This window comes from Protopterus annectens, chromosome 2.part0 (assembly GCF_019279795.1).
Source record: "Protopterus annectens isolate FY-2018-M chromosome 2.part0, PAN1.0, whole genome shotgun sequence".
NCBI lineage: Eukaryota > Metazoa > Chordata > Ceratodontiformes > Protopteridae > Protopterus > Protopterus annectens.
In genome coordinates this window covers 24,367,434-24,382,361 of record NC_056728.1, presented here as the reverse complement: position 1 = coordinate 24,382,361, position 14,928 = coordinate 24,367,434, and the positions used below count along the sequence as shown (strand labels likewise).

The window sequence follows — 14,928 nt, the reverse complement described above, 5'->3', positions numbered from 1 at the left end:
AATATAATGAATGTTTTTCCTTTAGCAATAAATGTTTCAGCTTGTCTTTAGAAGCCTGTAGCTGAGGACTACAGTTTTTTCTCTTATGTTTCCATGAAGACAAGCTGATAATATGACAATAAAAAGTCAGAACACAGGTTACTTCAGGCTGAAAAGGTTAATGTTTTCTGAAAGCATGCAACTTGTTTTTCACATCTGGGAGGGGAATAAAGATAAAAGAAGAACAGACACCAATTAGGGTTAGTAGAAGCACAGGTAGTAACATGCATCTTAGCACACATAACCTCAATTTTATGTTAATTAAGACCTGTGTTTTCAGTTGTCTATTTTGGACAATTGTCCCGATTAGGACGGCTATACTTTAGTACTATGTACAGAGTTTTGTGTGTTTGTATTAAGTTTACAGGTTCTGGGGGTGTGTTTATTGTTTAGTTTGACAGTTTACATTAAAACAGAAAAGTCTTGTAAAATGTGACATAGGTTACAATGTTGATAATAAAAAATGTATAAAGGATTAACCTGCCGAATATTAGTGGGTGCATGTCTCAGAAATGCTGGAAATAGACGTTTAAAAAAGCTGCCATATATAACAGGTAGGAATAATGATTTCTTATCATAATGGCAACACTTTCTATATTATCATTGAATGTGAATGGTCTCACAGGTATAAACAAAAAGGAAAGAATATTTAATTATATTAAGAAATGCTGAGTGCAAGAAGCAATGTTACAGGAGACATATCTGTAAAGAAAAGAGCATGTAAACTTGATAAACAAATGATTTCAAGACATATATTCAGCAGAATATCAGGGACAAATGAAAAGAGGAGTACTTATATTAATTGCTAGAGGAGCTCCAATAGTGATAGAAGTGGAAAAAACAAAATAATAATGGCAAATTTGTGGTAGTAAGGGGCTACTGGCAAGGGATGAGGATTGCATTGGCATGTATTTATATTCCACCTAAAACTGCTATTATGCAGCTTAAAAAACTGGGAGAAATAATCAGCCTTCAGTGGGGAATGTTACTTACAGGTGGGGACTGGAATTTGACTTGCAACACTGAAGATGTATCTAAGGGCCTACGTAGGATAATATAACAAAAGAGGACAGATTTCTGAGGACATTTATGAAAATGTTTGATATGGAAGATGTGAATTCAGTAGTAGGAACTCAGAGTGAATTTACATATTATTTCTGAAGATACAATAACTGGGCTAGACTACATAGAACTTATATTTCACAGGAACATGTGGATTAAATTTAGAATGTTGACATACATCCAATAACTGTTACAGATCATATGCCAATAATTACCTAGATAAAAATGCAGGGTAATGAAGTAAAGATGAGACACTGGCACTTCCCACCTACCTGTTAAAAAGAGACAAATTTAAGGAACAGAAAGTGGGAATTATCCAGGAGTTATTAGGGAAGATGTAAAGTACTCCATGAGTTATAGCTAGCGAGTGGGATAAATGAAAGTGGGGTTCAAAAATAGGGTAGCAGTAAAAGAAAAACAGATATGGTTAAGAGGTAACAATAATTATTTACAGGGGCTGGCAAAGGTTAAAGTATTGCAGAACAAGGGGACTCTCACTGAACAAGAGGCAGAACTGCATAGTGGTAAAGAGAAAACAAGAGAGTACCTGGATAATATGCATGAGTTTAGAAAGATTGCTGTTAAGCAATTTTTTTGATAATAACCTCAGAACACAAAAACCTTTGGCATAGCAACTTAGGCAACAGAAAGTAGAAAGGGTTGTTGCCAAATGTAGGGAGCCTATAAAAAGACAAAAATAACCACAGATCATGTACAGGTATTAAAGATGTTTCTTAAATTTTATGAACATTTTTATAAAGCAGAGAATTAGTGAATTCAAGGAAAAAGAGCAAATGCAAATATTTATGGAAGACTTAAACAGGCAAAAGTTAGAGACAGATGAGGCTCGATAATTAGCAGTTAAGACAGGAGGAGAGGAGATGAGATAAAAATGATGATGTATAACCAATCTGCAGGAAAGTCTCCAGGAATAGATGGTATTCCTGTGAAAGTCTGGAAGCTAGGAGAGAAGAAAATAATAAAGATCTGGAAGGTTTTGTTTAACAATATTTTAAAAGGAGGGGAAGAAATTCCCGGAAAAGCTGTGGTGGCTGTAATACCTAAAGATAATAAAGACTAATCAGATTCAGCTACATATAGGCTCATTTCAATTTTAAACCATCATTATAAAATACTTATGTCTATAATGTCTAAATGAATGGCAAAGGTGTTGTCATAAATTGATAGATATGGATCAGTGTGGTTTTGTGAAGGGGAAGGCAAACATTTGACAACAATAATGATCTAGAGGGAAGCAGAATGTAAGAAAATACCACTGTTGGTGGGTCTTGATGCAGACAAAGCATTAAACAGAGTAAGCAGGAATTTCCAGAGCAGGACAATAGAAGCATCTGCCCTTCCCGATATAAGAATATGGTTAATTAGGAAGATATATGAGTGATCAGAGGCAAAAATCAAAGTGGGAGGATTCCTCTCTGAAAGTTGTGTCTGAACAGAGGAACCAGGCAGGGGTCCTCTTTCTCTTTTGTTACTTGTGTTACATTTAAAACCACTGGAAAAGAAAATAAGGGACTCAGAAATTCAAGGATATCTTTGGGATGGTATTCAAGAAAAGTTGCCGTTATTTGCAGATGATATTTTATACCTGATGGATCCAGAAAAGGACATCTCAGTGTTGTGGAATATTTTGAGACAGTTTTTTTTTTCCAGAATACAATATTAATGAAGATAAAATAAAAGGCTATAGCTGTAAACTATGTACCCACACACGAATTGGTTCAGCAATACCCTTATTTATAGGGACATGATAGAATAAAGTATTTATGGGTATGGGTTAAAAAGGATTATGCTACGGTAGCTAAGGATATGTGGAAAGAGACTAAACAAAAGATAATACAAAAACTGAGAAACTGGAAGAACTAGCCTATTGATATAGATAGCAAGATACAAGCAGTATTTTTTTAGCTTCTTTAGTTTTATACAAGTCAGGCATAGTTTGATCAACCAGGGGAAGTTATGGATAGTAATTAACAAAGAGCTGAAGGATTTTACCTGGGAAGGGAAGAGGGCAACAGTCATGTGGGATAAGGTGATCCTTCAATAGAACAAGGAGGTTTATGATTACTTGATTTGAAGAGAAATTTTACAGCTACATAGTTAAGACTGTTAAGCATAACACAAGTAGAAAGCTACAATTCAAAGTGGAAAGGGATGGTGATGAACCAGGAGGTAATTCCAGAAATAAGGCAAGAGTGAGATTTTGGATGCTGCTCCTTAAGGAGAATAAAAACCATACAGAATATTGTATTCAAAATGTAGCAGAAAAGTATACTAAGAACTAAGCCAACACGAGAATGGAGAAAGGAGATTCTGCTGATAGGGATGACTATTATGGGTACAGAGAATAGGCAAGAGGAGACTACAATTTACTGGATGAAGCTGGCAAAGGAACCAAGGTATTGGAACAAATAATTATGGAGGGAAAGGTAATAGAATGTGAAGAAGCCAAGAAGGCATTTGGACTGCAGGTTAGAGAATGCCTTCCCTATCAGGGATTGATATCAGAGTATTGTTAAAGAGAAAGAGATAGTGACATCCTAAACGAAAGAGTTGCAATGGTTGAGCTTTCAGTTGAATCTACAACAGGAACTGCTGTTAAGAAAGGGATAATTAGTATGGCATATAAAATGTTGCACTATAATTATGGGAATCAATCAGAGGAGGTCAGAAAAGATTGGGAAGACATATGTATGGGTCCTGAATATGCAACAAAATCTAGAAGATTTAGCATTTTTTCCTGGAAGTGGTTGCATAGGTACTTTTATACTTCAAGCAGACTCCAAAGAATTTTTCATTAGGTAGATGGCAAATGTTGGAGGTGAAGTGGGGAAGAAAGAGATACTTTGGAGCACATGTTCTTGGAGTGTAATGAGCTGGCAGAGTTTAAAAATACCCTACAGAGTACTATGTCCAGAATATTGGACAAGCAAATGAATGTAACTAAGGAAATAATTTTTTGAGCTGAGATACAGGATCTGAATTGCTTAGATATAATAAGGCCTTTTTAAGTTTAATTCTGGTGGCTGCCAAAAAGGCACTTACAAGAAAATGGAAATCAAGGTCTCAACCAACCACTCTTGAAGTAGCTAACATTGTAACAGAGATAAAAGAACAGGAAATTGGTTCTTTAGAAAAGGGTAGCAGTAAATTGCATAGAAAAAATGGTGTTTTGGAGGAGGAATGAGGTTTAAGAGAAGGCAGGAGTTGAACACATTATGTAATTTTGGCTTGATTATATTGCATAGAACAATATATGTGATGTATAATGAGGAATGAGGTTTAAGAGAAGGCAGGAGTTGAACACTTTATGTAATTTTGGCTTGATTATATTGCATAGAACAATATATGTGATGTATAATGTTTGCAAATGTGAACTTGTTAATATGGTTTGATTACTTTTATATAAATATATTTCTCTACATTACAAGTAATAATTCAATTAAGGTGCTTTTTCAAAGTCCTTTATGCTTTGCCTAGATTTTTTTATGTGCATACACTTCAGCAGGGCAATATTATAACCATTAAAAACATTACCAATGAAACCAAGATATCTGCAGTAATGGCTAAGCTAACATTAAAAAAATAACTACCATTGAAAATGAACAAAAACAAATAAAGTGTTTTTGCCCCTCTGTACTGCTGTGTTTAAATACATAACTTCATGTCTGCACAAACTTGAAGAAAAAGCAAAGATCTTTAAAGTGAAAAAAGCTGTTCCTGCACCCTGCCTGTAACATTGTGCTGCAGAAAACAGTGCAATTAAACCACATCTAAAGTTCTGAGAATGCAGCAAGCACATTCCCTACTCTTTCACAGTTAAACCCTCCAAAGTAGTACTCACCAACATAAACTATATACACCGACCTTAAACCCTCCAATTATCACACTTAAAACACCAATAGTTGCTGTAATTAATGGTTGATGTATGTGGCCCAATTCACTGAAACTGGCTGTGCTGAAACGACATAATTTCCTTTGACATTATAGTCATTTGCACACCATCACATGCGTTTATGTAATGACATTCCATCTTTCTGCACGAATACTCAACAACCAATATAGAAATTTTTGCACTGATCCACTGTGAATGTCTAGTGTTGCAAAGCATTCTAATCCACCAACTCCAATGCCAGCTAAATTCTGGGCATTCTTCAGAACAAGACCAACATGTGAGTCTTTAATTCCATGGAGCTAACAATAAGATGTGAAGCAGAGTATCTTGTAAAATGCACAGCATCATGGATCTGCAGCTGTATCATGAGATATACTAAGCAAAGCAGGGCCAGAAAAGGGTCTGCTAGCTGATGAACTCATAGCCGGCCATAGGCATAGGCCAACTAGGCGTCCACCTAGGGCGCTGCTCTAGTAGGGGCACTTTTCCAGTATTTATTTGGTGTAGGTAGACCATGATGGGGGTACTGGGTGGTGTGTGGGGGAGCCGTAGAGCCCTTTTGCCTAGGGCACCAGACCTAAGGCCGCTCCTGGGTGAACTGAATGTTTCACAGTTTACATCTCTAACTGGAGACTGGCATGTAATATCAGTACCACATAACTGACATATTGGATTAATGGATTTGTAGCTACTCTGCTTGTATAGCAGTTTGAATGATAAAAACTCTTAGGCTCTCAGCCTCTCTTACTGTGCAATACTCAGATGCTGTACTTACTAATTGAACATTTACTGTTCTACTGCAATACTCCTGTGTAAGTTGTTGCTGTCATTTCAGCTTGGGTCATGGTTGAACAGGGTTCATTGACCAGTCTACCTACTAAGTTAAAAAATTAATTAATCAATCAATCGATTAATTACATAAAACTGAAATTGATATAAACCATATCATAGGTTGGTATATTCCTGGACAGCAGCTCATGTACTACAAATTTCGAGTCAGTTAATTGTGATAATGTTTAAGTTTGGGCCTTAAGCAGCATGCGTACTTAGCATCAGGACTGCTTCCTTTATTATAAAACATGGCTTGATCTGCTTTATGTTTTGGTAGTTATGAAATCCAAAACTAATTTTATGTTTAGTCGAAACAATACAGCTTCTATGAAATATTATTACAAATACTGTGCAAATACTACTAGGTATACATAGTACAATAACTTAGCATGCAGAGTGGTGGGGTAATTAGGGTTGCAGTCTCTTAGTCCATGGGTCTAGGGTTCACTGTTGGCCACCATCTATTACCTGGGAAGGGTTTGCATGCCCTGTCTGTCTGTGTATCTTTTCTCCAGTTGCTATAGTTTCTTTTTCACCTGGACACTTGATGCTTAGGTTGACTGACCACTCTAATTAAAAGTGCCCCTCAGGCTCTACTGTGAAGATTTTCTTCTCCTGTAAGTAATCCTTTGATTCAGTGGAACTAACTAGCTTAAAAATAACTAAACAAACAAAGTAGTGCCAGGAGATACAAACACTGTTTTACAGTAGGGGCTATACACTATATTATAAGTAAAAATAGAATACTTTCTGGCTTAAATATTTCCTGACAGTTGATTGTGGTACTGGAACCATATGCTTTTATATTACAGAAATGGTCAGTGCTACAGAAGGAACACTGCTATCTTCTGCATGAGCACCTGTGTAGGATATTGAAAGACATCGTCAGAACAGTGAAGTAACGTCACCACCAAACCCAAAGATGTACGATGTGATAAGCACTGCTTTAATGATTTCAAAGTCTGAACTAGATTAAGGTATTATATTTTGTATGCTTTCTCTGTAGGCCAGGCAAGTGGAATTTCTTGGTGCAATGCTCCACTTTTCACATAAAGGCTAAACTCAAACTATCAGTGTATACCTGTCTGAATTCATGCAATCCTTGCACAAAGTAGTACCACTGACACTTTGCAGGAATCCATACATTCCCTGGTGACCAGTAGTTCTCCATGCAAATTTTTACAGAACAGTACCAAATCTCCATGTCCCAGTGGTTCCTTCCTACTCTGAGGCCAGACCAAAATAATAGATGCCACCCCATGAGCCTCCCTCACTGCTTAGGTACATTATTATTGGTATCTTATGCAGTGCATCAATACAGATAGTATGCCATATAAGAATGGCTGCTGTCTAAACAATGCCTGAATCCATAAATTTCCTCAGACCCAGACATACTTCCTTCCTTGAAAATCCATGAATCCATCCAGGGTCTCTCATCTAGAAACAAAAACTCTCTTAACAATGCACAAACTGTACAGTGCCTCAGATACAGGGATAACAGCCCCCTTAACACTACTTAAATCTGTTCAGTGCCTTGTGTAAAGTGATAGCAGTCTTTGTAACACTACTTGAATCTATACAGTGCCTTGTGTATAGGAATAGCTGCCTCCTTAACACTACCTGAATCCATGCACCTCTCGTGCAGGAATAGCTACCTGCTTAACACTGCTTGAATCTGTGCAGTGCCTCAAGCTCAAACACAGACATGCAGTGCCTTCTAACCAGGAATAAGTCTGTTAAAAATACTTGAATTTTCTGCAGTGTCTCGTGCCTGTAAACAGATCCTTTCTTAAGAATGCAATAGTCTGCGTAGGTTTTTATGACCCGTGTCAGGTACTACTTTATTATGAATTACAGTTTATTTGAATATACACAGCTGTCCACACATTCAAACAGTCATTGTAATGAACCACCACATTTCTGATAGCAGATGCATGCCCGTTCATTCAATTTCACTTGATGGCTGGCAGTGGGCTTGACATGATAGTTCATAGGTTCATAGGTGTGTACTCGGCTAATGGCTCTGGAGCCTTTACAAGCCTAGTTGTTAGGATTACCCTGGCATCGTGCCACCCAACTTTAGTTCCCAGTGCCTCTGTCGAGCAGAGCCACTGGAGTGGTCCCTGGGGTGAATTTTCTATTTCCTATCCACTCATCAAGATTTCTCTTAAAGAGGGCCAGTGAGGTGCTCTGCTTGACATGTATGGGAAGTCTATTCCATAGCACGGGCAGCCTCACTGTTATGCACCTGTTCCTCCAGCATGTTCTGTTGATTGTGGTAATGAGGTTGAGGCCTCTGGAGCATGTGGTGCAGACGGATTGGGATTTCTTTAGATGTGGCATTTCTAACAGAGCTGGGTCAGACATGGCTTTGTAAGTCAAGCACAGATTGCCTCTTAGTAGACGATATGAGACAGAATAGTTGGTTTTTTTTTTAGTCTGTCCATATAGGACAAATGTTTAAGGCCTAGGATCCTCTTTGTGACGTACTTTTGTGGCCTCTCCAGTTGTTGCAGGTGTGTAGTGAGGTACATGCCAAATGGGGCATTGTACTCGATGATTGGCCTAATGAGGGAAGAGTAGAGGGAGACAATTATCTCTTTCTTCCTGGATGCAAAACCCTTAGTAATGAGATGTGCCACACAGAAGGACTTTCTGACCACAGTGGCAATGTGGTGATCAAAAAGAGGTTGCTGTCAACCTGTGTTCCCAGATCTCTTATAACTCCTTCTGTGTTCAGTGGACTACCATTGATGTGGTAATTCATGGGAACTGGGTTTTTCCCAAAGGGGATGACGACACATTTTTTGGCATTGAGCTTAAGGCCATGGTTCTGACACCAGTTGTCGGTTTCAGTCAGGCCTTTCTGTAGGATGTCAACATCACTTGGAGAGTTAATAATAGCTCACAACTTGCAATCATCTGTGAACTTTGTCAGCCAGAGACCCTTCGTGTTGGCCTGGACTTCAGAGAAGTAGATAAACAGGAGAGGACCCAGGACCAAACCCTGTGGGACTCCACTCGTGACTGGTCAGCAGTCTGACTTGGAGTCAGCTACTTTCACACTGTGGGTTCTATCTGTGAGCCAGTTTGCAACCCACCTAGTGATATAGGGGTTGATGCCTAGCTTAGTGAGTTTTTCTATAATTCCCGAGTGGGGAATGGTATCAAAGGCCTTGGCCAGGTCAAGGCAGGCTGTATGAACCACCTTGCCTTCATCCACAGCTCTGGTGATTGACTCAAAGAAGTTGACCAAATTGAGCAGGCATGATCTACCCTTCACAAAATCAAACTGTGTGGGATCCAAAATTTGGAGATTCCCTATATCCTTGTTTATTAGGTCCATGATGATGCGTTCCATAGCTTTGCATATCAGACTCGTCAGGCTAATGGGGCAATAGTTTCCAGGGTCTGTAGTCGCTCCTCCTTTGTGGAGAGGGATGACTGTAGCAGTGCACCATTTGGTAGGGATAAAGCCTGAGGTGAGGCTGTGATTGAACAGGGCACACAGGTGAGCTGCCAGTTCATTCTGCAGCTGTATTCTTGGCCTTGGACAGTGCTGTTTTAACCTGTGCAGCAGTAATACCAGGTGCCTGTCAATCACTGGTATTGCAATTGGTCCTCTGGGGGGGGGGGGGGTAAAGTTGGCACTGAATCTGTCAGCCAGTATATTGGCAATATCTGTTGGCTCGGTATAGGAGGTACCATTGTGCAGTAGCTCAGAATCACCAGCTCTATAAAAATTATATTTTTTCTATGGTGGGACGGAAGAATGCTACATTTATTTTGGTGGGTGGGTAGGTAGGATCTACCAGATACTGAAAGTAGTTAGTTCCCTGCAACTTTATGGTGGAAACCTTTGTGAGGGCATGCAGAACTGTTCCCCTCTGAACTTCAGGTTGCATGTTTTGGGGATAGACAATTGCTTCAGCATCATTTTCTTCATGAAAAGTATTTTAGTATACTGTGGTTTGATTGTTTTATATAAAGTCAAACCAATACAAGAAGAAGACATATATAGTCAGTTTAGTAATTTGTGTTAACTAAACAAAACACACCAGACCGCACTGCCTGTTTTTAGATGTGATCCTGAAGCTTGTTATCTGGTTAACTGATGAAGTGGAAATTGTAGGACTCAAACCTACATTTGTAAAGTACATTTTTTTAATTCATTAATTTATCTACCTATCCTTCCAGTCGAGGCTTTCAAGCAAATATACAGAAGACTATTTTATGCTGTTAACTACATTTGCATTAGTTACATCTGTGCATATCTTTCAAGTGTACCTCATTACAAGGAATGTACCCCATCTGGGGTCTTAAAAAGTTCATGTTCCTCGAAGTTCCACACTGAAAGCGTCTGTAACACATTCAATGTTAGGAATTTTTTAAGCAAAATCCATGGTAAATGGAAATAAATCATATTAATTCACTAAAAGATCTTCTTTATAAGCACAACCAGCATATTTTAACCATCCTATGACCTTCCTAGCTGAAGTTGTTATTAAGCCATTAGTACGTGTTCCACATTTTGCCCATTTGTTCCACATTAGGAGGGCTAGTGTTCCTCATTTTGGAGATGGAGGGTTGGGAGCTATGCATCTGTGTGTACCTACCACACTGACAGAATACAGTTTACTTAAATTTCCCCAAAAAACTATCAAGAAAAAAATGAAAAAGACTTGATTGAGGAATCATCTTATATAAAGGATGGAAGAGTGTTCCACTGAGTGCAGCACTATTAGAAAAGAGGTCCTATAATACCCATGGAAGAAGCTGCATTCCTCAAATCTCCAGCTAAATACGGTCAAATCTGATGTTGCTGCACCTCAGGGAAAAGGGCCACCCCCCACTACACACACACACACACACACACACACACACACACACACACACACACACACACACACACGGTATGCACCATTATTTCTTTTGTTTCCTCACATAAAAAATGCATCATAAAACAACATCTGCTCCTCTAATCAAAAGCAATGAGCCTTAGCTAAATGTACTTTGCTGCATATGGTTTTTCTCAATTATGTATTCACTACTGATTTTCATATAAGCAAAAAAAAAAAAAAAAAAAGAATTCTTGACAGAATATGGGCAGTGCTGTACTTAGTTATAATGGTGTGGTTTATCCAGAAGGCTTTGTATTCAAAAGTAAAGCAATGCTGGTATGGTCTAATCCTAGATCACCTACGACGTCACTGTGAATTCTTACTACCAAAAAGTTGCATCGCCCTTGCAGACTTAAAGCAGTTTATAAATTACAACTTCCATTCATGTATTCTTGGAGTGTATGTACTTGTTCTGCTCAGTTTACGACCAAGAAGGGCAAGCCTCCATACATTCTCCATGTGGGGTACAAGCCTCCCAAATATAGTATTCTTACTCAAGGTCACTGTAACTCAGAGAATGCATGATCACTGAAAAGGATTGTTGTTTATTTACATTCTGATTTAAGTGAGTTAGTGCCAGAGAGAGTAGTGCAGTGCATGTGTAATATATGCCAGCATAACTAGTTGGAGTTTTGTAAAGAATTTTATGTCATTTGAATGTCAAACTGATTTGTACAAATGCTTGTGTTAAAAATGTATTTGTAAAGTTGCTTGTGTTAAAAATGTATCAACAGTGGGTCCTGCTGGACAGAAAAGAAATATACATGTATGTCAGATTGTATTGTAACTGATGAAATGTATATATGTTAACAGAGGATACTGTAAGGAAAGGAATTAAGCTTAGCCCAGCTAACCTTAAGAAAAATAGCCTGAAATTAAATGACTTGGTTTAGGCCATAACATTTTTATCTCACAGGCCTGAATGCAGCTAGAGATGCAATGTCTGGGCTGTGATCCTGCTGTTAATGTCCTTAGTGGTGAACTAACTGCTACCCTGGGGTGCCACAGAATGGCTGGTTAGTCTCTGCAGGAAGGATGAAAGGGTTGTAAATTGTTTTACAGTCTCCAGATGCTGGGAATAAGCCTTCACAAAGACCTAGGTGTGTATTGTGACACATCTGTGCTAGATCCTGGCTCAGCTTCTAGTCAGGGGTGTAGTGCGGAAAGCACAGGATCAGGTGACCCGATGCGATGTCATTCTGTAGCCAGCACTGAAATTGTATTTAGATACTAGTGTGAGATGTGACAGATCACACTCGCAGTTTTTGGAATTGACAAGACCACTCACCTACTTCATCTTACCTTGGTTTAGTAAGTAACTTAACCAGGGAACAGTAATTTTTCAGTCAGTTAGAAAAACATAGTGAGATTACCTAAAAGTATTATTTTCTACATCTGTCTGAGTCTTTCCAGTTGTGTTACTTTTTATACTTCCTGTGAATTGAAACTCTAGTGTTTATTGTAAATAGACACTCAGTATTCTCATGTTTTTTTTTATTATTTATTATTAAATATATCTAGACCTTTCATTGTGGCTGGTCTTTTAGAAAATATTTTAACCTTTGAGAACACTTTCATTTATTTAGTGGCACTGTAGCATCATGCTCCTGAACGTTTTGCCGATCGGTTAACACTACCATTTGTATAAGTATTAATATTACTAAGAGTAATTGAGTACCCTGGCAAGAGCCTTAAAGTAGTTGGCTGGTAGCAGTGAATCTACCTTATAGTCTCAGTGGAGGTGGCATAGCTGGTAAAACCTTGCCAGCGTTTCCCAGTTGTGTGTGTGTGTGTGTGTGTGTGTGTGTGTGTGTGTGTGTGTGTGTGTGTGTGTGTGTGAAAATCAAATCTCAAAGAGTGTGTGTGTGTCAGCTGCTTGTAACAGGGACACAGAGAACTGATTTCTGAAGAGAGAAATGTGGTGTCTTATTTGGGGCTTGGAGAGGAAGTCCAGCCCCGGGAATGGAGTGTGCTCCATGTGTGCTCTTAAGGGAAATTGTGCTTGGTGCAGAGCACTGCATCTGAAAATACTGTGTGTATCTATTTTTGCACTAGGTGAATGTTCCCCTTTGGTGTCAGTGATGAGGACTGAAGCACCTTGATTACTCTCCCAGAGGAGCGATGTCACATAGTCACATAGATATCTGACAACAGGGCATATTGGCTACACCAGCTAACTTTGTCCTGCTCTTTCTCCAGGTGTGCTAACATCGAACCACTCAGAACTCATTAATAACAGAATATATAAATCAGACTCTACAAAGAAGTAAGCAGCAAAATTCCAAGCAAAAGACAATTGGAGCCACCATGCTCAAACAAATGTTGCGTGAGCATGACAGACTGGGCATGTGAAAATAAAGTATCACCCACAGATCTTCGTAGTTAGTTACTTAATTCTGACACATCATTGTGAACACCCTGACTTTTGTACGAATGTGGTACTCTTACCTGGTACAATATAAGATAGTATATACATCCAGAAGTGAAGTCAAAGGCAGGCCATATAATACAGAAAAATACAACTAAAATTCTTTGTGCATTAACTAAATATGTAATATGTTACAGTCTGGTTTCTTACACAGGAAAGTCAATGTGGAAATCATTACTGAGTCTTACCTCTTATTTTTTGTTCAACGATTTCTATTTTTACCACCAGTGCCGGTCTGATTTTTCTACAAATCATTTTCAGATCTTCAAGCCTGTCCTCCCCAAGTAGCCCAATCTTCTCCATTTCTGTCAGAACATGCAGCATTGTCTGAGAGGAAAGGGAAAAAAAAAGAACTGACAGTATAAATTAAACACACACACACACACACACACACACACTTAAAAATGTTAACTCCCTTGTTAACTAACATTCTTATTATTTATTTTCTTTACTTACACATCTAATAAGAAGGTACATTGGCAGCACTGACTCTCTCAGGCATAATACTGTGGAAAAATGGAGCTAAGGAAGCAGTTTCAGGTACTGCTGATAATAATAAGAGGTAGCCTATTCTTTCTAGGTTATAGGATCATGAGTGGTCTTCCCAGTCCGAAGAAGGAAGCAAGTCATTACTGGAAGGATGGTGCCTTTCCTTGCGAATATACAGAATACTGGAGGAGGTTGCAAACGTCTGTGTTAATGGTGAACAACAGATCCCTAATGTAAGTGTATAAGTGGCAGTGGGAATAAATAATATAGACACCATGCTAAAATAGAAAGATTAAAAGGTATATTAAGCCATTTTTTTGAAAGTCCGGTCCTTGTTGCTGTTATTTGACAGTTAACATATCTGCAATATTTACAAATAAAAAAAGAGACATGGATTCATTATTTCGCATTCATACAACCACACCTTGTGACCAAACAACTTCCATTTTGATAGTACTGCACTAATTCTTCACCCTCTTAGTTACATGACTTTACCTTATCTGGGTATATATCTGGACAGTTTTTTTAATATCTGGGAGAGCATATCATTAAATAATCATATAACTTTCCTTTAATTTAATGCACATTTTGTCTGGGGTGAAAGCTGGATGCACCCTTGTTCCACTTAAATCCCATTAACTATCTAAATCTTCAGAATCATCCATAAAGTCCCCTTCTTCATACATCTACTTTTATATCATAATGAATCTTTACTATCTAAGCCTTCTCCTCTAGTTTTCTTAACATTGTACTGCTGTTCATCATTTCTTCTTAGTCATGAATATGGTGTTCCCCTACCCTCTTTACCATAACGCTCATTAAATTGCCTTATGATAATTCTGCACTGAAAACTCCACTAACATCTCAAAATTGTGCCTCTTTTTTATATATCTCTAAGCACTGAAAACTCATTTTTATATATCTCCTGCCTCAACAGGCATGTTATCTGTTCCTTGCTACTTAAACTATTTCAATCACAAGCATTTTCAATTATTCACTTATCTATTTAAGCTGACAGTTTTTTTTACTGAGTCTCATATCAATGATTTTTCAATATGTAGCTTCCAATTCCTGTGGCTTATAACAATCTACATAAAAATCTACACACTTTCATCATCTATTTTACTTGCTCAGTTCCTCAATCTACATCAATCTCTTGCTTTAAAACGTCATCACAATTTGTCCACCCATCAGCCTAACCAAACAGACAATAAGGTCGTCCACTTCCACTTCATTCATTAACAATATTTCTTAAACAACTCACA

At 38.2% G+C, this 14,928-nt stretch overlaps 1 protein-coding gene across 1 annotated transcript in view; it reads right to left on the bottom strand.

Moving 5' to 3' along the window:
• The window catches only part of CASP8 (caspase 8), a 456,587-nt gene that overhangs the window by 220,381 nt on the left and 221,278 nt on the right, over positions 1–14,928 (bottom strand). Inside the window, exon 4 of the mRNA XM_044060507.1 lies at positions 13,363–13,501. Coding sequence (XP_043916442.1) covers positions 13,363–13,501 — 139 coding nt within the window. The remainder of the gene's footprint in view (positions 1–13,362; positions 13,502–14,928) is intronic.